General features: G+C 36.6%; 2 protein-coding genes across 5 annotated transcripts in view; one reads left to right on the forward strand and one right to left on the reverse strand.

The window, feature by feature from the left end:
* LOC105476008 (solute carrier family 25 member 32) overlaps positions 1-27,344 on the forward strand; it is a 46,788-nt gene that overhangs the window by 4,569 nt on the left and 14,875 nt on the right. The gene's annotated exons all lie outside the window — the stretch shown is intronic.
* Positions 498-27,333, reverse strand: LOC105476010 (DDB1 and CUL4 associated factor 13). 4 transcript variants are annotated; one of them, XM_071067468.1, is made up of 12 exons: positions 24,128-24,400; positions 23,601-23,679; positions 22,737-22,936; positions 22,110-22,217; positions 17,052-17,141; positions 15,947-16,102; positions 12,185-12,262; positions 10,088-10,170; positions 7,926-8,090; positions 3,453-3,588; positions 1,842-2,005; positions 498-685 (listed from the first exon to the last, which is right to left on the reverse strand). In XM_071067468.1, exons 2-12 carry the CDS (start codon positions 23,611-23,613, stop codon positions 598-600), a joined length of 1,281 nt encoding a protein of 426 aa, XP_070923569.1. In that variant the 5' UTR covers positions 23,614-23,679; positions 24,128-24,400; the 3' UTR covers positions 498-597. The 4 variants fall into 4 exon arrangements, with proteins under 4 accessions (XP_070923569.1, XP_070923566.1, XP_070923567.1 ...); XM_071067465.1 differs by lacking the exons at positions 23,601-23,679; positions 24,128-24,400 and adding an exon at positions 27,030-27,333; XM_071067466.1 differs by lacking the exons at positions 23,601-23,679; positions 24,128-24,400 and adding an exon at positions 23,740-23,985.

Consider the following 27,344-nt stretch of genomic DNA (forward strand, 5'->3'; position numbering starts at 1 on the left):
TTGAAAATTATTTACCAAAATTAGGCCAAAGTTTCAATGCTGAAAGGAACTTTTAATATCTTAACTTGACCCAAATTAGATTATTATTTATAAAAGTTATATAAATGCAGGCTGATTGTTTTGAAAGAGTCAAAAAGCCAAATATAAGCACTAGAAATAAATTCAGTTGTAAAAAATTGACATCATTATTCTAAATGTTATGTGGAATCATAGGAAGAAACATTGCAATCATTATTCAAAGTAATATTAAAGATAACGTAAGAGATGGTTTGGTCTTAAATGTCAATTTGAAGGTACAGTGTCTACAATAATGGATCAGAAAGAAAAAGTGTATCTGTAATAAAAACAAGAAAAAATGAGTTGCAAATACTGTATTCTACAATGAAAGAAGAATGCAGATTAAGGATAAAACAGATAGTCTTATCAACTAGGCCACCTTTAGGGATCATTTTTCAGGGTAGCTAAAAGGAGTAACAATAAAGCTCTACACATATAACTAAAATGTCTGCAATTAATCTAATACCAGCACTTTTATTTGTAGAGTTCTCAAATCAAAAGTAACAAATAATTATACATCAGGATTGTTAGGAATACCAATTATTTTACAACTGCCACTATATGTTTCTTCTTCTCTGACACAATTGGCACAGATCCAGGCTTGCTGTGTTTAATACGATTCACTTCCCTAGAAATAAAATATATAAAATATAAGCAAGTTTATGAGAATTCATCTTAAAACTTCCTCAGAAAAATCAAAGCATTTTCTTTCACTAGAAAAACATCTATTTAAAAAAATAATTTCACAACGACAATAGGTGAAAGGAAGTTAGTACTAAGAAATCAACTTTACTTATTTAATTGCTTCTTATCCTATTTACCTAACAGGGTCCTTTACTAAGTCTAAAAACCTGCCACAGTTAATACAATTTCTAAAAGTGATTCTACCGCAACATCTACCCAAAGACAGAGAAATAATAGCCATTTGTATATTCTAAATGAAAAATAAAGACCTCTTAGAATTTCATGCATGACTTTAAATATTTCAAAGAAAAGAATATTTCACAGGGGAAATGGTGGTAGTGGCAGTAGCTCTGCTCTATATCCAAAATGATAGATGTCATGTTATAATAAAGTATATTAGAAAACTTTTACTTAAGAGCTCTACTATAGATTAATTCTTTAACTTGGAAGTACACAAAATCTCTGAATTCCAGCTACATCAGAAATTATTTTTAAAACATTATTTACAATAATTTTTTAATATGAGCAAGTATTTTCTTATTTTGGTAATTCATTTTCCTTGTTTGTCCTTTAAACATATTCTCAAAAACAGGTAATGGAAATTCTCCCATTCTCAGATAGTCATTGCTTCCCTTTATCGGGAAAAGGAAAAAGAAATGGCCTTCTGGGCCGGGCGTGGTGGCTCACACCTGTAATCCCAGCACTTTGGGAGGCTGAGGTGGGCGATCACGAGGTCAGGAGATCGAGACCATTTTGGCTAACATGGTGAAACCTCGTCTCTACTAAAAATACAAAAAATTAACAGGGCATCGTGGCGGGTGCCTGTAGTCCCAGCTACTCAGGAGGCTGAGACAGGAGAATGGCATGAACCCGGGAGGCGGAGCTTGCAGTGAACTTAGATTGTGCCACTGCACTCCAGAGTGAGACTCCGTCTCAAAAAAAAAAAAGGCCTTCTGTAGAAGTCTTCAAACACATCACTAATGTACCATTAAATAACAGCACATAAACTACTCCCTTGAATGGCAGTTGTTTGTTTTCGGTGAGATTAGAGCAGAAGTCAGAAAAGGGTAATAGATAGAGTCAAATGCCTCAAAACATACTTTCGTCGACGAGCTTCTTTCATGATGCGCTGTTCCTGAATCTGGCTGTAGATAGATTTTGGTAGATGTCGATGACGAGCTATACGTTTTATATGAGGATAATGCTGAAATTTTTCCTTCAATTTCTGGTTATAATCTTTGGCTGCTTTTTCTCGTGATGTAAGCTGAAAATACACATTTTAGTATCTTAATGAACAGTGTGTTGTTTTGCTTCAGTATAAAGAAACTAGAAAGCACCCTTTTCCCCCAAACCTAAACTTTTATGATATGCAACCAAAATTGCCAATGTAATTCTACACTTTACAAGGTTATATTAGTAACACTAGCTCTGCAAGCACTGAATTTCCTTTTAGACAACACACTCGCCATGTAGAATAGATGCCACCCAGTAGAAAGCAGCAGTGCTGAAGGAGTAGGGCCGTGTGGATCACTGAGTTGAACCTTCCCTAGGCATCAATAACATAGAAAAGCACCTAAATCACTCACTGAAAATTTTGGGGGTGGGTAGGGAGGTGAGTTAAACATAGTGAAACAGAAAAGTAAAAATAAGTATCCAATTCCATAAGAACTAGCCTTTGTTTAACAAATGTTCCATCCTGGCTGACACGGTGAAACCCCGTCTCTACTAAAAAATACAAAAAACTAGCCGGGCAAGGTGGCGGGCGCCTGTAGTCCCAGCTACTCGGGAGGCTGAGGCAGGAGAATGGCGTGAACCCGGGAGGCGGAGCTTGCAGTGAGCTGAGATCCGGCCACTGCACTCCAGCCTGGGTGGCAGAGCAAGACTCCGTCTCAAAAAACAAAACAAAACAAAAAACAAACACACACAAAAAAAAACAAATGTTAAGGATGATATAATTTAGAGGAACATTTAATGATGGACCTAGGCACAATGCAATACTTATCAATCATTAAACTTAAAACAGAATTGCCTCTGATTTTCCTATCAGGGCTAAGTAGGAAATAATTCACACTTACTCTTTACTTCTTAAACGTAGTATTTATTTCTAATATAAACACTTTGTATGTTTCTTATAGAAAATATGGGACATTTAGAAAAACATCAAGAACAAAACAAAATCAACCATAATCCCCTATCCTGGAGGTAACTAGCCAGTGATAACACCTGCTATTTTTTCATGGAATCTTTTTTAAAGTCTGAAGCTTTCTGTATTTATTAAACATTCCATTGTGTCTTTGATATTAAAAGATCTCCCAGGGACTTGCAGCCTTTGAGTTGCTGGATGACTATTTCTCTAACAAAAGAGATACAAGCTCTTAAGTTCTGAGCTTCTAGTTCCTGCATCTTCTGTCCCTACCTCAAGCAAAACACAAAATACCAATAAGACTCCATATTATCAAACATCTGAATTAATAAAGGTATTCTGAAGGTCTTAAATGTCAATTTGAACGTACAGTGTCTCCAATAGATCAGAATGAAACAAATAATTATCAATACAACCTTGTCCATTTATTGCTAACTTATTTTTTTATCACAGCTATGTCAATTTGATCAAAATACCCAAAAATACCAAAAAGTAAATTTTCACAATGTAATATCTAATAAAATTAGAAATCAGCTTTATGACAATGAAAGAAAATGAATTCTCTTACCACACCCAATTTTTCAGAAGCATTAGCTTTCCACAGGCGAATGTTCATTTCATCAGATCCACACATAATATACTTGCTGTCGGAAGTCCATTTTACACAGATAACATGCTGCATTCTCTTTGTGTGATATACCTCCCTATAGAAAAGGAATTAAGTGAAAACCCTTTGGATTTTGGTACAGATTTTCTTTGAGTAACCACTGCCTATTAAGTATCAGGATATCATTTCTGAGTCCTATAGGAGTATAAAATAAAAATTCAAATTATTGTCAATGCATTTTTATTGAACCCAGCTAATAACGTTCTGTGTTAAGTGCTGGGGTATTAAACAAATCTCCGCTCTCAGAGACCTTACTATCTAGTAAGAGAAATAAATATGAACAAACTAAGCAAAATCAGATGTACAGAAAAGTTCACAGAATAAAAGCATAAAATGCAAACAAAATATGATGTTCAACTGAGGTAACTTTGTAACAATAAGAAAGGATTTGATCTTAAAAGGCCTCTTCCCCGTATCAAATCAATTCAGGTCAACACACTTTTTTCTCCCTTCATTTTACTGAAAAAGAAAGAAATGCAATGGTCTTCAAAGAGTACCTCCTGATATGCCGAATCTAATGCCAGAATTTTGTTTTGGTTAAATTGTTTAAAAAGCTTAATTAATTAGACCAGCCTGGCCAACATGGTGAAATCCTGTCTCTACTAAAATTACAAAAATTAGCTGGGTGTGGTGGCACACACCTGTAATCCCAGCTAGTCAGGAGGATGAGGCAGGAGAATCTCTTGAACCTGGGAGGTAGAGGTTGTAGTGAGCCAAGTTCATGACACTGTACTCCAGCCTGGATGACAGAGTGAAATTGTCTCAAAAAAAAAAAAAAAAAAAAAAACCTTAATTAAAGTAAGTTGATGATTTACATGTGTGAAAAGAAAGGGAGGGCTACAGAAGTGTCTGATAAGTTGAGGTAGGAATCATTTAATAAATGGAGATGTCAAATACCTATTAGGAAAGGCTGTGAAATATGCTAGCTAAATTCACAGGTGATACTATATTAGTAAGTGTTAAGAAGGGCATTCAAAAGCAAGTAAAATACAAGGTCAGAAAAAGTAAGATGAAACTTCTGGATAAATAAAATTTCTGTGTCTGGATTAAATTATTCAAAATGCAGAGTATATAAACAGGAAGGAAATAGGCTCAATAAACTATGCACAGTAAAAGAAAACTCAAAACAGAATGACTAAATCAAATATTCATACCTATAAAAAATATCTCTAAAGTAGGCAAGGTGTGGTGGCTCACACCTATAATCTCAGTGCTTTGGTAAGAGGATTACTTGAGCCCAGGAGTTTAAGACCAGCCTGCGTAACATAGAGAGACCCCATACCTACTAAAGATAAATTTTAAAAATTAGCTAGGTGTGGTGCTGCTCAGGAGTCTGAGGTAGGAGGATCACTTGAGCCCAGAAGACCGGGGCTGTAGAGAGCCGTGTGGCATCACTGCACTCTAGCCTGGGTGACAGAGCCAGATTCCATCTCAAAAAAAAAAAAGAAATCTCTCAACCATACTCACAAAACTAGTCTTTTACACTGTTTCTGATAGGTATGTTTTAAGCACTTTGATAAACCATAAGAAATTTATTTTTAAAAGATGATTAAAAAGAATGTCCTATTAAAATGAAAACTAGATGACAGACTGCTTTTTCTTCTCCCCCTCAATGCTCTGCTTTTGAAGACTCATTTCTTATAATCTCCATATACCTAAGAAGCCCTTTTTTCCAAAGCAGTATAATGCGTTTGAAGTAGGGAAATTCAATCAGGCTTCCATAACCATTGAACATAATCTGTTCATGCAGTAGACCGGTTAAATCCAATGGTTATTAGTCACTTAAGTAACTGAGAATCCTCCTCAATGGTAAACTATGCTGAGTTCTTAACTTCTAGATATGTTTATGTCTGCATATATTCTAAGTTTATTAAGCTCACCAAAAGTTCTACTATTAGGGGCCGGGCACGGTGGCTCAAACCTGTAATCCCAGCACTTTGGGAGGCCGAGATGGGCGGATCACGAGGTCAGCTGATCGAGACCATCCTGGCTAACACGGTGAAACCCCGTCTCTACTAAAAAAAACACAAAAAACTAGCCGGGAGAGGTGGCGGGCGCCTGTAGTCCCAGCTACTCGGGAGGCTGAGGCAGGAGAATGGCGTAAACCTGGGAGGCAGAGCTTGCAGTGAGCTGAGATCCGGCCACTGCACTCCGGCCTGGGCAACAAAGCCAGACTCCATCTCAAAAAAAAAAAAAAAAAAAAAAAAAAAAAGTTCTACTATTAGGAGACAAATACATTTTCAAAGGCTTAAATTTTTTATATACACAGTCACACTAATTTTTCCATGTGAACACTATTAATTTACTTGTTTGTTCAGTAAATACTGAATGAACTTCCAACAAAAGCCTACTTTCAAATACTGACTTAACTGTAGTTTTAAAAAATTTACTCAAAATTTATTTTAAAAATATTATGCTTTAGCCATTTTAAGGTCTTTTAAAGGAAAATATTTTTTAAATACAGATTATTCATCCAAGCACGAGCTATTTGATGTTTATAATGATAGGAAACAAACCACAGAAACAAATTAGAACTGGCTTTCCAGCAGATAAAGGCAAAGGTCAGAGGGAACACCATTTATATCTAAACACAACAGGACGTTAACACATATTAAGACTGTGATTACAAAACCTCCAAACGACATCAGGAGACAATTCCTTGGCAATGAAATAGAAGAACCCTTTTATACAATTTTGGAATAATGTGAGCTTTCTAGCTAGACCTACATTCAGCTGTCCATGCTAGCTTTGGAATAATTCAGCCTGAACTCAGCTGCTGACCTTTGGAATCACAGGTCCTGTTTTTTTCTTTGTTCTCTTCTCATTCTTTGCGTGTACTTATGTATCATGTTGGAAAAATATTATCCTACTACCTTTGGAAGTTGTGGTGCCAAGAAATGATGGAGGACTATATTCTCTTGATTCTCAACATTTTCCAGAGGTGTGAGAAAAATGAAAGCTATTAGTCTTGCCTTGGGCCTAAATGAATAATCCCAAAAAACCCCTCATGACAATTAGGAGAATATCAAGGCAGCGACAAAGGAAGCAATAGTCACATAGGAACACATAGCAGAAGCTCTACAACAGAAATGATGAAATGAAGATCAAAGTCATCAAAACACTCCTGTCAGTACGCTTCTAACTGAAGCACCTTCAAAATCAGATAAACAGTGATAATGACAATTATCTGCTGACAATGATGATACATGGTTTAGAAATTCATATGGCTTCCTCAAATTACAGTGGAAAAAGACACAAATATCACAAGTAAAACAGCAAAGAGTTAGATAAGTAGATTGGCTATGACCATAATCATCCAATTATCATAATTTTTTGAGAAAAATTATTTCCATTTATTTGGATTTATTTTATGCATGCTTCTAGGAACACATCTAAAGCATTACTAAGGAACAATGGGAATGTGTGTAACAGCTCTTTGTAAACCATAATTCACTACACAGGGGGCTGTATCTGTACAGGACTTAAAGTCAGTCTATGAAGCAAAAACTAGAGAACAAAATTCCCCTTGCAAACTCCTTAAAATGCCATCATTTTCTGGTAAACTACCTCTACACAAAAGTATGATACAATAGATGTATAAATAGATACTGTATTTAATAACATATAGTATGTAGTAAAGGGCCAAACTATACAAAACACAATACAAATATTAAATATTAGAATCACACTCAATGTGCTTACAGAATGAGACACACACACGAGACTATGGGACAGCTGAGTATTCAAATCTCCTACCTCTCATCAACCAAGCCATACACCTACTAAAGTAAAATCGAGGAGGATGGTCTTGACAATTTAAACTTACTTTTATTTCTTTTTTAATTTTTGGTTTGGTGTACAGAGTTGGATTTGACTAAGTAAAAAGTAACAAATGTATTATTACTAATTTTTCTTAAACTGTATTGGGGCAAAAAACTTTATTAAACTTCAGGTACCCTCTCAGAAAAGATAAATAATAATCAGGACAAAGAAAAATGAAACAAAAATAGTCATATGACATTTTGGTCAATGACAGAGTGCATACATGACAGTGGTCCATTAAGATTATAATACTGGATTTTTACTGTACTTTGTCTATGTTTATATATGTTTACATAAACAAATACCACTGTGTTACAACTGCCCACAGTATTCAGCACAGTAACATACTGAACAGATTTGTAGTCTAGCAGCAACAGGCTACACCATATGACCACACAGCCTTAGGTGTGCAACAGGTTATACCGTCTAGTTTTGTTTAAGTGCACTCTATGATGTTCACACAATGATGAAATCGCCCAACAACTCATTTCTCAGAATGTATCCCCATTGTTGTGACCTAAGAATATAAATGGTTTACTGGTAGGCACATACCTGCTTCGACTTTTGTCTACAGGAAAGATTCGAATAGATTTATCGAAACTAGCAGACACAAACTCCTTCCCAGTGGGAGAGTAATCCACATCAAGCACTGCAGATACATGATCCATATGGACCATTACAGGAGTGTCCAGTGCACGCATATCAAAAGTATATAAGCTGTAAAAGAATTTTTAAATATTTGACACATTATTTCTAGAAAGATGCCATATGCAGTACTAAAAGATACCAGTGAAAACAAGACCCATATGCAAAACAATGCACATCTAAACAAAAAGCTCAATGCTGTACACAAGCAGGTGAGGGATAAGGAAAAATTTCAGCAGTTTTTATGATGCCTTAAGACTCCACTTACATATACACCAACACATTTTCCTCCTTATAAATCTCATTGTAGAAAATGTGGAAATTTCAAAAAAGTACACAGAACAAAAATTACCTTTAATTCTGCTACCTAGAGGCCAGTTATTTAGTGCAGCATAATTTTTTAAAAAACCTTTTCACCATACTATTTAAATGCATACTTTTAATGAAATTGAAATACTATGTAAAGCTCTATATTCTGATATTTCATGTAGCATATTAATGAGCATTACCCATGTTATTAAACAATCTTTGAAAATATTTTAATGGCTGTATATATAAGTTCAAATAATTTATTTCCCTATATATTTTTATCATACTTTAAGTTATAGGGTCCACGTGCACAACATGCAGATTTGTTACATATGTATACATGTGCCATGCTGGTGTGCTGCACCCATTAACTTGTCATTTACATTAGGTGTATCTCCTAATGCTATCCCTCCCCCCTCCCCCCACCCCACGACAGGCCCCAGTGTGTGATGTTCCCCTTCCTGTGTCCAAGTGTTCTCACTGTTCAATTCCCACCTATAAGTGAGAACATGTGGTGTTTGGTTTTCTGTCCTTATGATATTTCCCTATATTTTAATAGTTTCCAATGTTTTATTATAAATAATGCTTAATAAAATCCCAACGTTTGGATTTTTTGCTGTATTACTCATCTTTTATTGCCTTTAACTGGAAGATGTCACTTAATTTCAAAACATCAATAAAGGTTAAAAAAAAAAGCTTCAATTACTGTGGTTTGGTATTGCTAGTTAATGAGAGTCTAATTGAGCTTCTTTTATTATTTTAAGACACCAGGGTCTTGTTCTGTTGGCCAGGCTGGAGTGCAGTGGCCCAATCACAACTCACTGCAACCTCAAACTCCTGGACTAAACCTATTTTTAGCAGAAAGTCATAAAAGATGCTTTTAGTTGGCACCACTAAAACATCATATAATAAATCCTTTTATGAGCTAATACTACTTTTTTGCTTTCAAATCTATATAGTGGAACATAATACAGAAGATCTAAAGTTCAATCCACCAACAACCTTCTGCCTTGTTAAAAAAACATGTATTAAGAATCTATCAAAGGCATAACACTATAATAAATGCTTTGTGGAAAAAAAAGAGAAGACACCCTTTCCTCCCTGGGAGATTAATCTCCCTGCTTTAATATCTTAAAAAGGGGATAACGTGCATGTCCCACCTACCTTATATGGATACTGAAAAGATAACCATAATTTTTCTTCCGTCTGACTGAATAGTGATAGCTGATGACTACATGAGTATCAGCTACCTGATACTCATTGCAATACAAACATTGCAGGCAGATATTTTCATTTCCATTAAAACATGTATGCTTCAGTCATTATTTATAAGATCTACATCAAACATCAGCCAACTTCTTCTGTAAAGGGCCAAATGGCAAACATTTTCAGGCAAGTGGGCCATAAGGTCTCTGCTGCAACTATTCAACTCAGGCATTATAGCACAAAAGCAGCCATATCAAATATATAAATACGTGGGTGTGGCCATATTCCAACAAACCTTTATAAAAACAGGCAACAGAAAGGATTTGGTCCACTAGTTGTTTACTGTCCTTGGTCTACATCATTCTAAATACTGACAAAATAAATACTCTTCTAAGAAGTTCTTCTCCAATTTGGAAAACTTTTTAAAGCTAAACAAATGAGTTTTCAAACTTTATAGGTATACCTACCTAGTGGTATATATTTTATTAGTACGACTTATACAATTAAGCCATTCCTGATAGAAATACACAAGTTTTTAAAAGAGGGAAACTTACTTATAATCTTCATTTGCTGCTGTAAAAATGAAAGCTTCCATAGGGTTCCAACAGATTGTATTTGTTCTCATATCTAAGATAACCTGAGAAAGGAAGCATATACTATCCCATTACCATGAAATTAATTACCTCTAAAATGGATGAATTTCCCACTTCCTTTCGCTTTTTTCCCCCACTGATTTAAGCAAATATTTCCTAAACACCTATTATGTGTAAAGTACTCAGCTCAGTGCAATGGGAAGAGAAAGCAATCAGTAATTGCTTCTTAAATACACAGGCATAGTAGTAAATATAAAAACAGAAATGATTAACTCCCAGTCCCCTATCTCAAACAACTTATAGTTCAGTCAGAAAAATGTGACACATAATAAAAGTTAAAATATAAACAATAAAGTAACAAATGACTAAGTATCAAATTAGGGGCAAAATTAATGGTGAGCTTAGGGTTAACATAGAGAACTGTTTCTAAAGACAAGTATGATTTGAACTGACCTGTGAAGGATCAGTAATTCAGAGCTTCTCAATGGAAACACTATTGGCATTTTGAGCAGGATTATCTTTTGTTGTGTATTGACTATCCACTGTAGGATGTTTTGTCACTCAGGGACCTCCCACTAAATGTCCCTCTTACATTCCCAGAACTGTACCTGGTAGGGGACTACAACCCCTGATTAAGAACTACTACATTTATGAGAGAAAGGATAAAAGAAACACTGATAGACTAGTAGAGCAAAGAAGCAATAGAAAGTAGCAGTGTTTAACAATCCCTACATCTGTCAAAGTGACCTACATGTAACAAACTCCAATTCCATGTTACCTTACTGACTAAAAGAAATAAATGAGTTGCAAATTAGAACCAGATTTCAGAGCACCTTGAAAGCCAGGCTACATTTTCTTCAACCTAAAATTAATGGAGCTCCATTAAAAACTGAGAATGTGCAAAGCAGGAGGCAATAATAACGAAAAATAAACTAAATTTAAAAAAAAAAACAGAATGAGTGTTAGGTAGGTGGGAGGGGGCAGAAATGACCGTTTATTAAACTAGTACCTCATGTCAGCATTCTGCTAAATGCTTCAAGTATCATGTTTTATTCTTGGCAAAGTGCTGTGAGATAGTTATTAATACCACCACTTTACAGGAGAAACACAGATTAGGTTAACTTGCTTAAAGTCTAAGACCAAAGTTCGTACAGGATATTCCCATTAAATCACATGAATGAGTGAAATGATATAAGTGGTACTTTGGAAAGATTTATCATATTTATCTATTTCAAACTTCAATGAATGTACTCTCCTAGTATCTCCAGTTTATTACCTGTTGTAAAAATGATTTAGGAATAACAAAAGCAAGTATTAAAAGCATTTCTTTTGTATGTGGACTATGAAAACAGACTTGTGGCATCTGAATGATGTCCAGCCCTTTCTGTCACTCAAAATTCTAGTACCTGAAATAAACTTTACACCCTTTTACTTACAATGGCACTCCTTTCCTTACTTATAGATAGTACCTGTCTCCCGCTTGAGAGTTAGCTTAAGGTTGTATTATTAGCTTTGATATCTAAGTCCTGAAATTACTACTTTAGAATTGTTAGGAAATCTGTTACTTTGAACAGGATAGTGCTTGCCTAAATGTCAAACTAGTATTGATCAGCATGTAACTGAACAAAAAAAAAGCTGGTTATGTGAATGAGTTCTAAAACTTTCTGGAATAAAATACTGTATATGTCATATGATAATCATGGGGCTTGAATTTTATTGAATATTATTTGAATATTATTACATGGTTAAGTAACGGGATGCAATACCCTTAAGAACTTTCAATTCAGTAAGTATTAATTAGAGGCCTAAAATGTACTGGCATCGTGGAAGACACAAGGATGATGACTAGGATACAATACCCAGTAGAAATTTAAGAGTCTCTAAAAAGCAATGAGGAGCTGAAAGAACATGGCTATCATCATGGAGAGTTCTAAGAACATCTGTATAAAAAATTTTTTTAATTCTGAGAAAATATTTGCTCCATATTTTTAGTCACTCTATTTACAGAGGAATATATAATACCAACTGTATGAAGCAAAAGTCAAAACTGAAACTCACCTTTTTCAAAGGAGTAGCTTGCCTCATATCGTACAGTACTATATTCCTGTCAGATGCACAACTTCCCAAGAGAAAAGTCTAAAAACAAGTAAAACAATCACCGGTTAAAAGCCAGACCTGGCAGCAAACCACATCCATTCAGTAAACAAATTATTTAATTGCCCTTAATATTTATGTTAAAAAGCAAAGTCCATTTTAAGAGGGTACAATAAATTATCCATAATCTCAGCAACTTAAACCAAGTATTTTCATTGTAAAATCCCCATGCTTGTATTTTATTTTATTTATTTATTTATTTAGAAACAGAGTCTTGCTCTATCACCAGGCTGGAGTGCAGTGGCACAATCTTGGCTCACTGCAACCTCTACCTCCCAGGTTCAAGCAATTCTCATGCCTCAGCCTCTGGAGTAGCTGGGATTACAGGGGTGCGCCACCACAATGGGCTAATATTTTGTATTTTTAGTAGAGACAGGGTTTCACCATGTTGCCCAGGTTGGTATCGAACTCCTGACCTAACGTGATCCACCTGCCTCAGCCTCCCCAAGTGCTGGGATTACAGGCATGAGCCACCGTGCCCGGCCCCCATGCATGTATTTTAGATGTCAGGGATGATAACGTACAGATATTACTATGTTCTAATTTGTAATAAAATGTATTTTACTTATCCACTCTTCAACTTAAGACTTGTTTCCTGTTTTTTACTGTTATAAGTAATACTTCAATAAACATTCCCCCCCCATATTTATCTCTTCTTTTGAATTATTTCCTTAGGATAAAATTTCACGAATGACATTACTGAATCAAAAGGTATGAACAACTTTATAGCTTTTGATATTTAGGGCTAATTATTTTCCAAAGAGCTGTACCAGTATACACTACAATGTGGGATACGTCCATTTTAATGCAACTGGGCAGCACTGGGTAGTGTCATTTAAAAGTTAATATCTGTATGACAGTATTTCCTAGCTGTATAAATTTATTGTTTTATTAGTAGTTAAATGTTCCTTTATGTTTAACTCTCTATAAATTAGGCCTGTCTTTTGTCCAACTGTTTGAAGATTTTTCTAATTATTATTATTATTATTATTTTTTTTTTTTTTTGAGACGGAGTCTCGCTCTGTCGCCCAGGCTGGAGTGCAGTGGCCGGATCTCAGCTCACTGCAAGCTCCGCCTCCCGGGTTCACGCCATTCTCCTGCCTACAGGCGCCCACCACCTCACCCGGCTAGTTTTTTTTGTATTTTTTAGTAGAGACGGGGTTTCACCGTGTTAGCCAGGATGGTCTCGATCTGCTGACCTTGTGATCCGCCCGTCTTGGCCTCCCAAAGTGCTGGGATTACAGGCTTGAGCCACCGCGCCTGGCCTAATTATTTTATTTGTAAGTCAATTAAAAATGTGCATGGTACTTACATAACCCATTGGCATTAAGTAAAAATAAGCCCTTTATCATCCAGTGGATCCCTGAAACCCTCTTTCTGTAGCATCATTCCTCCTCACTCATGGTTCCTGACACTCACAACTATTGGCTTCTGCCCACAATTACTTCCTATTGCAAGTATGGGGGCTGCAAGAAGAGCTATTTACTAAATAGTTGCATGGCCAGCTAACTCCTCCTACTGTCTGTACACAGTTCAAATAACACATCATAAAGCTAATGTTATGATCATGATTTCCTCTCAGTTCTTTCTGAAAGCCTGCTATCTTAATGGCTGCTTTTCGGAGACTTCCCTAGTGAGGTACCTCAACCTTTCTTGGCTTGTTATGTCAATGTCACCTCAGGGTCTGACCAGGTTCCATTTCTAAAAAGAAAGACTTTGAACAAAGCAAAACAATCTACCTAGACCAAATGCCAACTTTCACACTGTAAAACGTGCCAATGATCAGCATAAACTTTTGGCTTTACCAGACTACGCTTCAATATTTTTAGAGAAAATTAATTATTAATGATTAGAGGAGACAAATACACTCCATTTGTTCACAGCAACATGCCCTTTCCATTAAATTTAAAATAGGGTAAGAGACATGCACACCATTTACTTTTACCACTAAGTTCATAAGGTTAATAGTAATTAAAAAAAACAAAAAAACAGCTGAACAAATACAGCTGTTATACAGGCAAGTTTGAAAAACACGGTCACTAGGTCATCCCTAATAATTTTGATTTTAGAATTGGTGATCAGCTCTTCTGATACAGATGTTCACCAAAACAGAGAAGCAAAAGACTTTTTTGTTCCTCTAAATAGTAAGAACCAGTGTCTGTTTGGGTTTTGTTTGTGTGTTTTCTTTTTTTTTTTTTAGTAAGTAATACCATCACCATCTTCAATTTGGAGAGCACTTAAAAAATGCTCACATATGTTATCAACTTTTAGAGTTGGTCCTGCTCTGCAAGGGTAGCTGCCTTTCCATGCATGCCATTTCTCTCTTCTACAACCAAGGGGAACATAAGGAAGGAAGATGGAGGATAGAATGAGAAAGATGTAACAGAGACAGATACTCCAGACCAGGCATCAGAAAACGTTTTCTGTAAATGGACAGAGAGTAAGTATTTTAGGTTTTGTGGGCCATATGGTCTCTGTGGCAATTACTCAACTCTGCCATCATAGCACAAAAGCAGCTACCGACAATATGTACGCAAGAGAACATGGCCGTCTTCTAGTAGAGCTCTATTTACAAAAACAGGCAGTGGGGCCACATGTGGCTCACAGACTAGTTTGCCAACCTATTCTAGACCTGTAGCCTCTCTAGAAAGTGTGTGTGTGTGAGCATGTGGTAGTTGCAGGAAGAGTGTCCTCTGACTTCTCAGCAATTCCTCAAGGCCAAGCTCACATCACACTGCAGCATCTCATTTTCCAGTACATCATACAAACAATTTTTATACCTATTTTGACTCAACCTTACTTCCTACCCTTTATCAGGTTGAGTCTTTAAGAGCATACACTTGCATATTAGGATTTTTCTCTCATACTACCTAAAATGGTAGCCTCACAATAACTGCTAAAATTGGCTTATATATGCTGTGATTGCCTTTTCTTTCAGCAGGAAAAAAGTATCCCTACTGAGTATTTTGGACAATCAGTTCATCTACTGTTATGTATTAAGAAAAAGTTCAGAGAAAGATCTGGGGTCCAAGGGCTAGCTTAGCCTTCAGGACAGCCTCCATTCCTAAATTCAGACCTAAACAGACAATATGTAGTGGCCAATCTCCAACTCTTCCCTTAGGCCTGGAGGAACTGGGAATCACAATTCAGACTTCTCAGCAAAGAAAAATATAACTATAACTAATTACCATGCAGTTCAACAATAATCACAAATGTTTTTATGAAGCATTGGTACCTTACCAACTACAAATAGACAAAATGATGTCCAATGCTCCTTCTTCTGACCGCCAAGCAGGGTAGAAAAATTAACATTTTCCTAAATGTAAAATGACATAATCTATGGCACATGAGGTTGAAGGCATGAGTAAAACTAAAGTTAAAACAGGACTATATTTACTTGGATTTTACCCCAATGGGGAAATGCACACACCACTCCTCTAACAATGCTTAACTCTAGTATCTGGGACTAAACTGCTGGGAAACATGTTGGGATTTGAGCAAAGGTATCAGAACTCATATACAATCAGGAAAATTGACAAAATGCCAAAACACCATTAAAATTCAGACGTTTCTATCATACATTCAAAAGTTTCCTAAACAGAACTGAAATTATTAAGCAATAATAAGGAAACAAAAAGCAAAACATACTTTAAAAAAACACATTACCTCAACTGGGTTAAATTTAACACTACTTATACTGTCAAATCCCCAGGTCATTGAACATATAGGATTAGTTCTTTGTTCATCCCAAATGTCTACTTGCTGTCCACATGTGGCAAAAACAGCTTCTTTCCAGTGATGATCAATCCCAGTATAGACTGTCTTTAAAAGCAAAAAGATTGTTATGAAGAGGATTGTTTTCATTACCAATTCAAATCTGCAGAATAATATTTTAAACATATTTATCTACACTATCTTTTTTTGAGAAAAGTCCTGTTCACAAAGAAACTTCTTTGAAGTCCTTACGGAGGAAACAATACCATAGACAAGACATTTTAAGAATGAAATCAATTTTGTTTTAGAAATTACTAACGTGTTTCCAACTACAAATTATCTATACCTCATACTCATACCCCATTCCCCTATCCCTTTAAGAACATTTAGAACTTCTTGAAACCTAAAGCAGAACCTATATATTATATACTAACTATAATATTGAAATGACAAAGTGATTTTTAAAATGTATATTTAATTTAAAGATTAAATCTAATTTTGGAATTGTTAGGTGAATATAAAAATGTAAACATTATAAAACATGGATAGGCCAAATGTTCTAAATTATTCTTAAGATAAAACTAAACCATCCATCATCTGATTTGCAGAATAATTTGGTAGAAACATTAATAAGATTTATACATGATGCATAATACTATTAAATTTCTTCATTTCCTAAAGGAGTCTTTCAACTAAGAAATTCTGAGTTTTGTGTAAGATCTATGATGATATAAACCGGACAAGCTGAAGTATTTTCTGAACGTCTATCTTTTTCTCCATGGTCTTGCTATAGGAAATGTTTCATTGTATTCTCTAGCTAAAAACAGAAATCAAACTCTACTACAACGAATACCAAAAAAAAAAAACTTGTTAAAATTCTTTAGCATCAAAGGACCTTAGCTGCATTAAATATTGCGTAAATGGGTCAACAATTACAGCCTAAAGTCTTTCGTTTCTTATTTGCATCTTCTTCCCCATCTTTGGAAATTATAACTATAAAATAATTTTAAATAAAAGAATTTTAATAAGCAAGCTATTAGTCAATTTACTTTTGTACCTTTCCTAATATCGTATGTAATGGCTCTTCCTCCTCTCCATAGCCTGGCCCATCCATTTTCCACTGCTTCACAGTTTTGTCATCACCAACCTAGAAATATATGTTTTATTATGATGATGATAATGAACAAGAGTTATAAATTAAAACTTGCCAACACATATATCAAATTATAACTATCTTGTTTAAAAAAGATAACATACCATATCATTCCAGTATACTTATTGATGCATTTATATCCCACCTTGTTTTAGTAGAGATTTGTGACAAATATATAAAGTACATAAAACTAAAAATATAATGAGTAGAGCAAAAGAAAAACAAGAACAGGGGCAAAGTTAGGTCATGCATATTATGATAAACATGGCATTTCAACTTAGAGAAAAAATGGATTATAAAAAATGGTATTATAATATCAGGTTAGTCATTTTAAAAAATTGAGCCAATTTGATGCCTACATGAAAATAAAATTCCAGGTAGTTTTAAATGTAAAAAATAAAATGAAAAACATGAAAATACTGGAGAGAAGGCATTGTTATAATACTGAAGTAGATAAAGTCCTTTTCTGCATGAACTGCAGAAGCTACTAAGTCAGTGGTTTTCAAACTGAACTTTGGGCCTCTGGAGGACCCTGAGAACTTTTCAGGGTCCACACGGTCAAAACTATTTTCATAATGTTAGTAAAGACATAGTTTGTCTCTTCACTGTGCTGACAGCTGCATAAATAGTAAAAAAGCAACAGTGAGCTGAACTGTTGGCACGTTAGCCCAAATCAAGGCAAAGCAACAAACTATGGTAATTTAGACATGGGTATTTGGCAGACATGTTCAAGCTATCAGGTGAAACAGACCACAAAACAGAACATATAATATAGTTTGAGGTTGAAAACAAAATCATAAATGTGGTACTATATAACTACATATATACCAAACTGCTAGTTTTAACTTGAAATCTTACATTTATATATTAGATACAATCTATATCCACTTTTTGATAAAAACATTAACAAAGATATATTTATCTATGGGAAGAATATGAATGTAGCTCTTTCCTTGCAGCAAATTCAAAAAGGAAAACACTTCTTGCAAAACACTTTACAGTGCCCATGAGATGAGAACAGATAAGTGATCAGGAAAGGTTTTGGTACGAAGATTACACAGGGATGTCTTTTGTTGAGGATGCCAATGAACAGAATATCCTTGCAATAGACAAAAAGTATTTAATAGGGCTACATCTCATTAACAACTCTGAATCTGAGCCACTGGCACTATAAACTCAATTCTAGAAACCTGATTCTACCGGGAGAATGTAAGATGTAATCTAGGTACCAGGTCTTGACTGACCTGGCTTGACCCAAAGAGACATTTTAGCACCTACAGAACACAGGGTAAACTGTGTCCCCGAGCATCCCATTCCTAAAGACAGCATCCCTCCATCAAGTTTCTGATAGCGTCTGCAAGCTCAAGACTGAATTTCCTTGTAAATGACCAAGATGTTCTGCAGTCTATTGAGTACAAACCTCAGCAGACCACCAATTCTGGGAAAGGTTTTCTCATTTTATAGAAATGAGTAGCCAAACAAGAACATGTGCCTGGCTACAACAACATCTCATCTCCAGGCTGGTTATGCTGAAGAAGGAACTGTTGGTATTATAAATTGGGATATCTTAGTGAAGTTCATGTAATAAAAGTTTATGTTTTGCAACACTGTGTACTAAATTTTTTAAAAACATTCTTAAAGTTGTACCAGCAAGTAGTCTTCACGTGTCTTATCTTTGACAAAGCACACATTACTCAAAAATATCTTCATGGCCGGGCGCGGTGGCTCACGCCTGTAATCCCAGCACTTTCAGAGGCCAAGGCAGGCAGATCACTAGGTCACGAGATCGAGACCATCATGGCTAACAGTGAAATGCCGTCTGTACTAAAAATACAAAAAAAAAAAAAAAAAGGAAAAATTAGCCAAGAGTGGTGGTGGGAGCCTGTAGTCCCAGCTACTGGGGAGACTGAAGCAAGAGAATGACATGAACCCGGGAGGCAGAGCTTGCAGTGAGCAGAGATCGTGCCATTGCACTCCAACCTAGGCAACGGAGGGAGAGAGACTTCATCTCAAAAAAACAACAAAAAAATCTTTTTGAAAAAGGGAGAAACAATGAACTGAGCATGGTGACTCATGCCTGTAATCCCAACACTTTTTGGGAGGCTGAGACAGGCTTGAGCCCAGGAGTTCAACACCAGCCTGGGCAATATAACAAGACCCTGTCACTTTAAAAAAATAAAGTGGGGGAAATAAGTGGTGAATATGAAACATTTTCAGTCTTTATTCATTTCTTAAAATGTTTTTATTTAATTTACCAATAAAAGTTATATATATTTATGATGTACAACATTGTGTTTTGATATATGTAGGCACTGTGGAATGGCTAAACCAAGCTAATTAACATATCTATTACCTCACATACTTACTGTTTTGTGGTGAGAACATTTAATTCACTTTCATAGCAGTTGTCAAGACAGCATATTGTTATTAACTATAATCACCATGTTGTACACTTTCTATCCATTTGAAATTTTGTCTCTTTTGACCAACATCTCCCCAATCTCCCTCCCTCAAAGCCCCTAGTAATGACCATTTTACTCCATTTCTATGAGTTTGGCTTTTTTAGATTCCACACAAGTGAGATCACGTGGTATTTGTCTTATTTAACTCAGCATCATGTCCTCCAGGTTCATTCATGTATGCTGCAAGTGACAGGATTTCCTTCTTTCTGAAGGCTGAATAGTATTCCTGTGTGCGCATGTGTGTACTTTTTAAAAAAATTCATTCATCCACTGCTGGACACTTTAGGTTGATTCCATATCCTGGGTATTGCGAATAATGCTGCAAATGAGCCTTTATTCATTTTAAGCATTAAAATAAATAAATAAATAAATAAATAAATAATAGACTAAGTCTTCTGGCTGAGCTATTAATCAATATATCCAAAAGAATAACCAAGTGTAAGAAGCCTTAGTTGCCATCCATTCCCACTTGCCAACCAATTCCTTGCACAACATTGGGCTTGCAGAGTCAGGCAGCTCATCTGCACCCCTCTAGTGAAAAGTAACTGAATGCTTTGCAAGGTAGCCTATTCTGCTTTTTGACAGCAAATAAGTTTTTACACCAAAACCAAATCTTTTAACATTAACACCTATTTCCAGTGCCCTCTATGGAGCAACAAATTAGTCTATTTTCTTTTTCACATGACAATCTTTGAAATTGTAGCTATCAGGTTTCCCAGAAGTCATCTTTTCCCTTTATAATTCTCTTGTAATCTGGCTTCTGCACCCAGCCAACCTAGAGTATAACCTAAACTTTATAACTCAGTTCAACCTGCTTTTTAAAAAGTCACCAGTAAATCAAGAATAAGGAAGATCTATTTGACTGATTAGTGCATGAGTATACAAAAACTGTTGTATAGGTAGGTCAAAACACTTAGAAAGACATACACCAAACTAACAGTGTTAGAAGTGAATGACTAGAATTACACGATCTTTAACTTTCTATTTTTTACATCTCTACATTCCTAAAATGTTTTTCTCAGTCTTTATTTCTCATTATTCTTTATAGTAGTTCACACAACTGACTATTCCTTCCTCCTAGGACACTATGCTCATTCAGATTCTTTGAGCTCTCTGGATACTCCCAGAGTTTTCCCACTTCCCAGAGGTGGGCATTCCCCGAGGCTACATCCTTGACATCTTTGTATTTCTATATTTTCCTCTTCATTTCCTCCCAATGATGCCGTACTATGGCTTCAATGAATAATTCTATATTGATGATGTCAAGTTCAGCTCTGACCTCCCTCCTGAGCTCCAGACCTGATGATAGACATCTTCACTCGAACAGCCCATGAGCAGCCCAGTTTGTCACATCATATCCTTCCCAATGCCACCCTTCCAAACTTCCTAATGCTCCTCAGCAACAGGAACCAACCTCTTCCCAGGCACCTCTCAGTTGTCAAACCTTTCAATCCTCCAAAGTGTTTCTAAATCCAACCACTGATTTCTAGTTTTCAGTCTCCATAATAAGGTAGCCTCTTATTATTGCCTACCAAACTATTAAAATGGCTTTCAAACTGATCACTAACTGCTGTCAAATTATTTAACTCAAAGCACAACTCAGATTTTGTCGTTCCCCTTGTTAAAAAAGACATTCAATGAACCTGAAGTGGTATTTGTACACCAATGGTCATGGCAACACTATTCACAATAGCCAAAAGGTGGAAACAAACCAAATGCTCATTGATGAATGAACGGATAAAGAAAATGTGACATATACAATGGAATGTTATTTAGCCATAAAAAGAAAGGAAATTCTGACATGTACTACACCATGGATAAACCTTGAAGACAATTATGTTAAGTAAAAAAAGCCAGACACAAAAGGCTTATTCCACATACACAAAATGGTATAATTCTTTAAAATATGTTTCTATTTATATGAGGTACCCACAACAGTCAAAATCACCAGAGGCAAACTGGTTACCAGGGGTTGGGGACTGAGGGGAAAAGGGAGTTATTGTTTAATGACTCTAGTTTCAGCTGGAGAAGATGAAAAAGTTCTGAAGACGGATGGTGGTGAGGGTTGCACAGTGATGTGAATGTACCGGATGCCACCAAACTGTGTATTTAAAAACAGATAGTAAATTTTACATTCCGGATATTTTGCCACACACAGGCATAAAACTTCAATGATTCCTTACTATCTGACTAACAAAAGTACAAATTACTCATCTTAGCACCAAAAATCCTCCAGAGTAAGCCAAACTCTTTCTAGACTCACCTCTCATTAATTCCACTTTTGTGGTAAATTGAGTATTAGTTTAATCATGTTACGTTATGGGGAAGGCTGAATTACATAAAGAAAACTAGTAATTTTCAAGGTTTCATACGCTATTTTGCATTGTGAAACTCCCAAAAGGGCCTAGGAACAAATAAATGAACTTGAAAAAAATGTATTCAATTAAATTATTCTTACCTATGTCGATCAAATTGAATGACTTAATGGTGTTATACTTACAGTGAAAAAAGAAGTCCCACAAAAGCGAGTACATATTCCTCGTACAAAGCCTTCATGTGCTTGTATTGTACGGATACAATTCCGCTGAGTCAGGTTCCAAATTCTAACCTATGATAAAGCATACCAGGAAATTTCAGTGAACTATAAATGTAAAATGTTCAGGATAAATTCAACATTGACAAGGCTACAAATCACTCTACTGGGGAGCTAAAACAAAAATCCTTTGGATTAAAACAATGCAATGCATATGGATAAGTATATCGATGAGGAAAAAATACAATCTGGCAAATACTCTGTTGATTCTAGTTTAAAGTGTTGCAAAACCTTTTCACTTGCCATAGTAGGAAATTAGGTGTTGACAACATCTTCTGTGAAAACACTCACACTTAAATACTTTAATTATAAAAATGATTTAATTTACTATCAAATTGATCCTTAAACTACTGCATTTATACTTTCTTAGGTTTAAAGAAGAAAATACGAAACTTAGTATTCCTAACAAAATTTAGTCTTGAGAAGTAAATTGAAATCCAATAAAAACCTACAGTAACTAAAAACTAAAGGAAAAAAACATTTGTAATATAACTACTTTTAGTTGAAAATATCAACATTTAGAGTGACACTTGCCTCTCCATCGCATGCCCCAGAAAGGATAGTAGCCAGGTTCTTTGGATGCTTTGCCAAGCAATTGACTCCATCACAGTGACCATCCAGAGACGCAAGGAATGGTTTTGCAAATACTCGTTCCAGTTTGGTAGCATTTAAAGCTCTTACATATTCTCGTGGGACCTCAAAAGGATGTAAAGTAGGATCATAGTTTCTCGGAACTGAAATAAGAATGATTCTTTTTGATAATTCACACTTAATATTTCCTGCTGTCTTCCTCAGCTAATCACTCTGTTATTCAATAAGCATTTAGTTAGTGACACTGTTCTATACCTAACACTAAGAATACAAAAGTAGAAAACCTGCTGTTCAGAAATCTTTCTGAAATTACTGGAAAATCATGGGATGCATACATCTTGCAAAACAATTAGACCCTAGATATCTATACATGCAGCCTTTCCCTTTTATGTGTCCTAGTACACTCTTCAACTGGGTGGTAAGTGTTCACTGTCAGGGCTTCCAATACACTTTTCATTTGTATTTCCTTATGCATAGCACAGTTCCTGTGACAAAACATGTGCATGATGTTTGCTCAACAGAACTCTAAGCTTTCTGTGGGGCAGGGAACATTATTAATCTCTGGTGCTAAATACTGTGCTGATAGACACATGAAGTTGTGATTATGATGATATTACACAGCTATTATTTACTGAGTACTTTCTATGTTTGTTTACTTAAAAAAGACTCACATAAGAGTTCACCAGGTGCCAGGCACTGTTCCAAAAACCTTAATCATTTAATTTCCACAGCATCCTATGTGTTAAGTTCTATTACTATCTCACACTTTATTGATGGGAAAACTGAGGCACAAAGAGGTTAACTAACCTGAATATGACATGATGGAGACAGGATTCAAACCAAGGCAGTATGGCTCCAGAATCTATGTTTTAACTGTCCTGATATGCTGCTAAACACATTGTCTTGGTTAATAATCAGGCTTAGGGCCGGGCGTGGTGGCTCATACCTGTAATCCCAGTACTTTCGGAGGCCGGGGTGGGCAGATCATGAGGTCCGGAGATCGAGACCATCCTGGCTAACACAGTGAAATCCCATCTCTACTAAAAATACAAAAAGTTAGCCGGCGGGAGGGTGGTACGTGCCTGTAGTCCCAGCTACTCGGGAGGCTGAGGCAAAAGAATCGCTTGAACCTGGGAGGTGGAGGTTGCAGTGAGCCAAAATCGCGCCACTGCACTCCAGCCCGGCTGACAGAGTGTGACTTCATCTCAAAAAACAAAACAAAACAAAACTCTCTCTCTCTCTCTCTCTCTATATATATATATAATTATGCTTAGTAATTTTAAGCTCGTATGTCTAAAAAACTCAATGTGTAAAAAGTAAATGCATCTTCTTACCCCATGACTTCGCCCTGCTGTTTCTGACTCCCTGGTAATGGTATTATACCTAACATTCAACAAAGCTCTAGCCTAGGTCATTCTTATGTATTCCATCTTCCATATTCCCTACTACCAAAACTCCAAGTTCTACTCATCATCTCTTTGCAACATTTATCCATCTTTCCCTTTAACTATTTCTAGTAACTTAGTTTTGTTTTGTTTTGTTTTTTTTGAGATGCAGTATCACTCTGTCACCCAAGCTGGAGTGCAGTGGTGTGACTATAGTCTACTGCAGCCTCAACCTCCAGAGCTTAAGTGATCCACCTACCTTAGCCTCTCACCTCAGCCTCCCAAGTAGCTTGGACCTGAGGCATGCACCACCATGCCCCATTAATCTTTAAATTTTTTGTAGAGATGGGGGTCTCTCGAACTCCTGGACTCAAGTGATCCTCCCACCTTTGCCTCCCAAAAAGTGTTGGGTTTATGAGTGTGAGCCACTGCATCCCCAGGCAGTTTGGGTCTTCATTACCTTATACTTGGGCTACTGTAATATCATCCCTACTTGATTTGGTGGCAATTTACACTATTATCAGATGTCATCTTAAAACAGCTTTTTACATGTCACTCCTACGCTTAAAACTTCCAGAGGCTCCCTATATAGCAGTCTTCAAACTTTTTGTGTGCCCCATTAATAACAGAGTTTTTGAGCAGATCCCTTCTCCTCAACATATGTGTATGTTAATGAGGGCATGTAATTAAAGATTTTTATTTTTTGAGATGGAGACTCGCTCTGTCGCCCAGGCTGGAGTGCAGTGGCGCCATCTCGGCTCACTGCAAGCTCCGCCCGGCCGGTTCACGCCATTCTGCTGCCTCAGCCTCCGAGTCTCTGGGACTACAGGCGCCCGCCGCCACGTCCGGCTAATTTTTTTGTATTTTTAGTAGAGACAGGGTTTCACCGTGTTAGCCAGGATGGTCTGGATCTCCTGACCTTGTGATGCGCCCGTCTCAGCCTCCCAAAGTGCTGGGATTACAGGCGTGAGCCACCGCGCCGGGCCAAAAAGGTTTTTGTTTTTTTTTTTTTGTTTTTTTTTTTTTAAAGAAAAATCTTGATTTAACACCGTAGTAGATTTAAAGGTTCTAATTTCAGCTTAATTCAATGTTTGGTTTTAATGGCTACTATTATAAAAAAAAAATTCAGGCAGTACTCACTTTCGCACAGTACTGTATTAACTGGATGACATGCATACTGGAATCAATTACCCACTTTGCAAAGTTTCGTGGTTAACAGATGTGATTTCAATCACTGTAAACCTCTCAAAGAGTGGGATTGGTTCAGTTAATATGGTACTGTGCAAATTGCAGAATGCCGCCTGTACTTCACAAAGACAAGCATACCCAAAATGATAATGTCCATAGTTGGCTACATTTATTTAATATATTTAATTTTCAGTCTCATCTATCAGTTTTGCAAAGATTATTTTTGAAGTCCAGAAAATTTCCATCTACTCTGATGTCAGCAGCTGTTTCTACAACTAAAATTAGCATTTTAATAATTTCAACAAAGTTTTAAACCCCAACAAGATAGGTCATTTTGTTTCTAAATCTCTTCACGTAGGCAAAAACGAATCTTTATAGATGGAGAAACGGACATTTATAAAGCCACTATTATGTGCTAGGTGCTATCTAAACACAGTGCATACACGAACATGATTCTTCCCCTTTTTGGGCGCTAAGTCTGATGGGAAAGACTATTAACCAAAATAATAATCATGAGACAATGTGATAAACACTGTGATGAAGTGATAGAATCATAGAACACGGGTGCTGAAAGGGTCGGGGCTCATGCAGGAGGTAAGTAGGAACAGATTATTGTTCAGTGGAAGTTTTCCAGAGAAAGTGGCTAAACTGGGTAAGGGTGTGTGCCACAGGAAACCTTAAAAAAGATGACTGAAATGCACTGAGATTGGCAAGAGTGAATACTAAACCACTTGTGGGAAACGTAGTGACTGACAAAAGTGACAAGGAAGGTGGGACCAGAAATTCAAGGACTGGGAATGATGACAAATCTAATTTATATTTTAGAAACATTACCGCCTTGTGACAAACTGTAAACATCTTTTGAGCAAAGACTTCTTAGCAATGCTGACACACATGTTGATAATATCTACTACTCAAAATAGTGAAATACTGTTCTCGCCTCATCTCATCTCGCTTACTCCTCCCTCATTCAAACTCTAATGACACAGCTTTTCTTTCTATACCTTAGGTTCATTCCTGCCTGAAGACCTTTGCTCCTGCTATTCTCTTTACTTACAACAATCTGCTTATGCATGGTTGGTCCCTTGTCATTTAGGTATCACAAGATACAATTTATAAGTAGTTACCAGTCAATGGGGGAACAGACCAGAAAGATTAAATTAATTTCATTTTAACCATTCTTTCATCAAACGTCTTAAGGGATGGTAAGAGAAAACTGAAAACTGATGCTTTTAAATTCATCTTTGTCTCTTCCAACATGCAGAACTAATGTGAAGTAGTAAAGTGGCAAGAGCAGTAGGAAGATTTTAAAAGCCTGTTTAACTCTCAGCCCTTCAACCCACGAGTTTGGCTCATTCAAGTCCACTTTTCAGTAATAGGAATCTGAAGACAATCCTAGAGCAGCAGCTGGAATCTTTCTCCACTATAGACAACTATTTCCCACTCACCACTAGAGGAAATTCTTAGAAAAAGGACTTTAACGGACTTTACTTGCTATCCAATTCCGCAGCGACTCTGTAAGCAAAAAGTTTGCCTTAGCGAAAGGGAACTTGGGAAGAACCAGCCTGGAGTGCCAGCCTCCCCCGGCTTTACTCCGCGAAAGCCGAGGCTAGACCCAAGGACTCGCGGAAAGCGTCCTTTTCTCCCTACCAACTTATCTTACCTCTCTGTAAGTCCAACTTGGTTTCGCGGACATAATTGTCCGGATTCCGGCTCAGCATCTTCACCTTCATCTTGCTTGCTCCTACGGCCGGACTCCACGAGCTCTCCGGTACGAGTTCCGCCCACCGCCGCCTACTCCCACATGCGACTTCCGCTTTCCCCAGACTACTTCCAGTCACGTGACCCGCGGAGCGGAGGCCGGCTGGCTCAACTGGATCCTGCGGCGCTCCGTAGTTTTGCCGGCAAACGTTAGCAAGGGGCGGTTCTTGCTGTGCAGTGTCTTCCGCGTCTGTGCGCTGGCGCATTTGTGGGCGAG

This window comes from Macaca nemestrina, chromosome 8 (assembly GCF_043159975.1).
Source record: "Macaca nemestrina isolate mMacNem1 chromosome 8, mMacNem.hap1, whole genome shotgun sequence".
Lineage (NCBI taxonomy): Eukaryota > Metazoa > Chordata > Mammalia > Primates > Cercopithecidae > Macaca > Macaca nemestrina.

What these genes read in the sequence shown, in the direction of transcription:
- LOC105476010 (XM_071067465.1), bottom strand. Translation starts at nt 27,333, where the DNA reads ATGCGCCAGCGCACAGACGCGGAAGACACTGCACAGCAAGAACCGCCC. An exon ending in CAAGTTGGACTTACAGAGAG is followed by an intron (nt 22,937 to 27,029) that starts GTAAGATAAGTT and finishes TTCTTATTTCAG; the next exon opens with TTCCGAGAAACTATGATCCT. An exon ending in AAGCTACTCCTTTGAAAAAG is followed by an intron (nt 10,171 to 12,184) that starts GTGAGTTTCAGT and finishes TTCCTTTCTCAG; the next exon opens with GTTATCTTAGATATGAGAAC.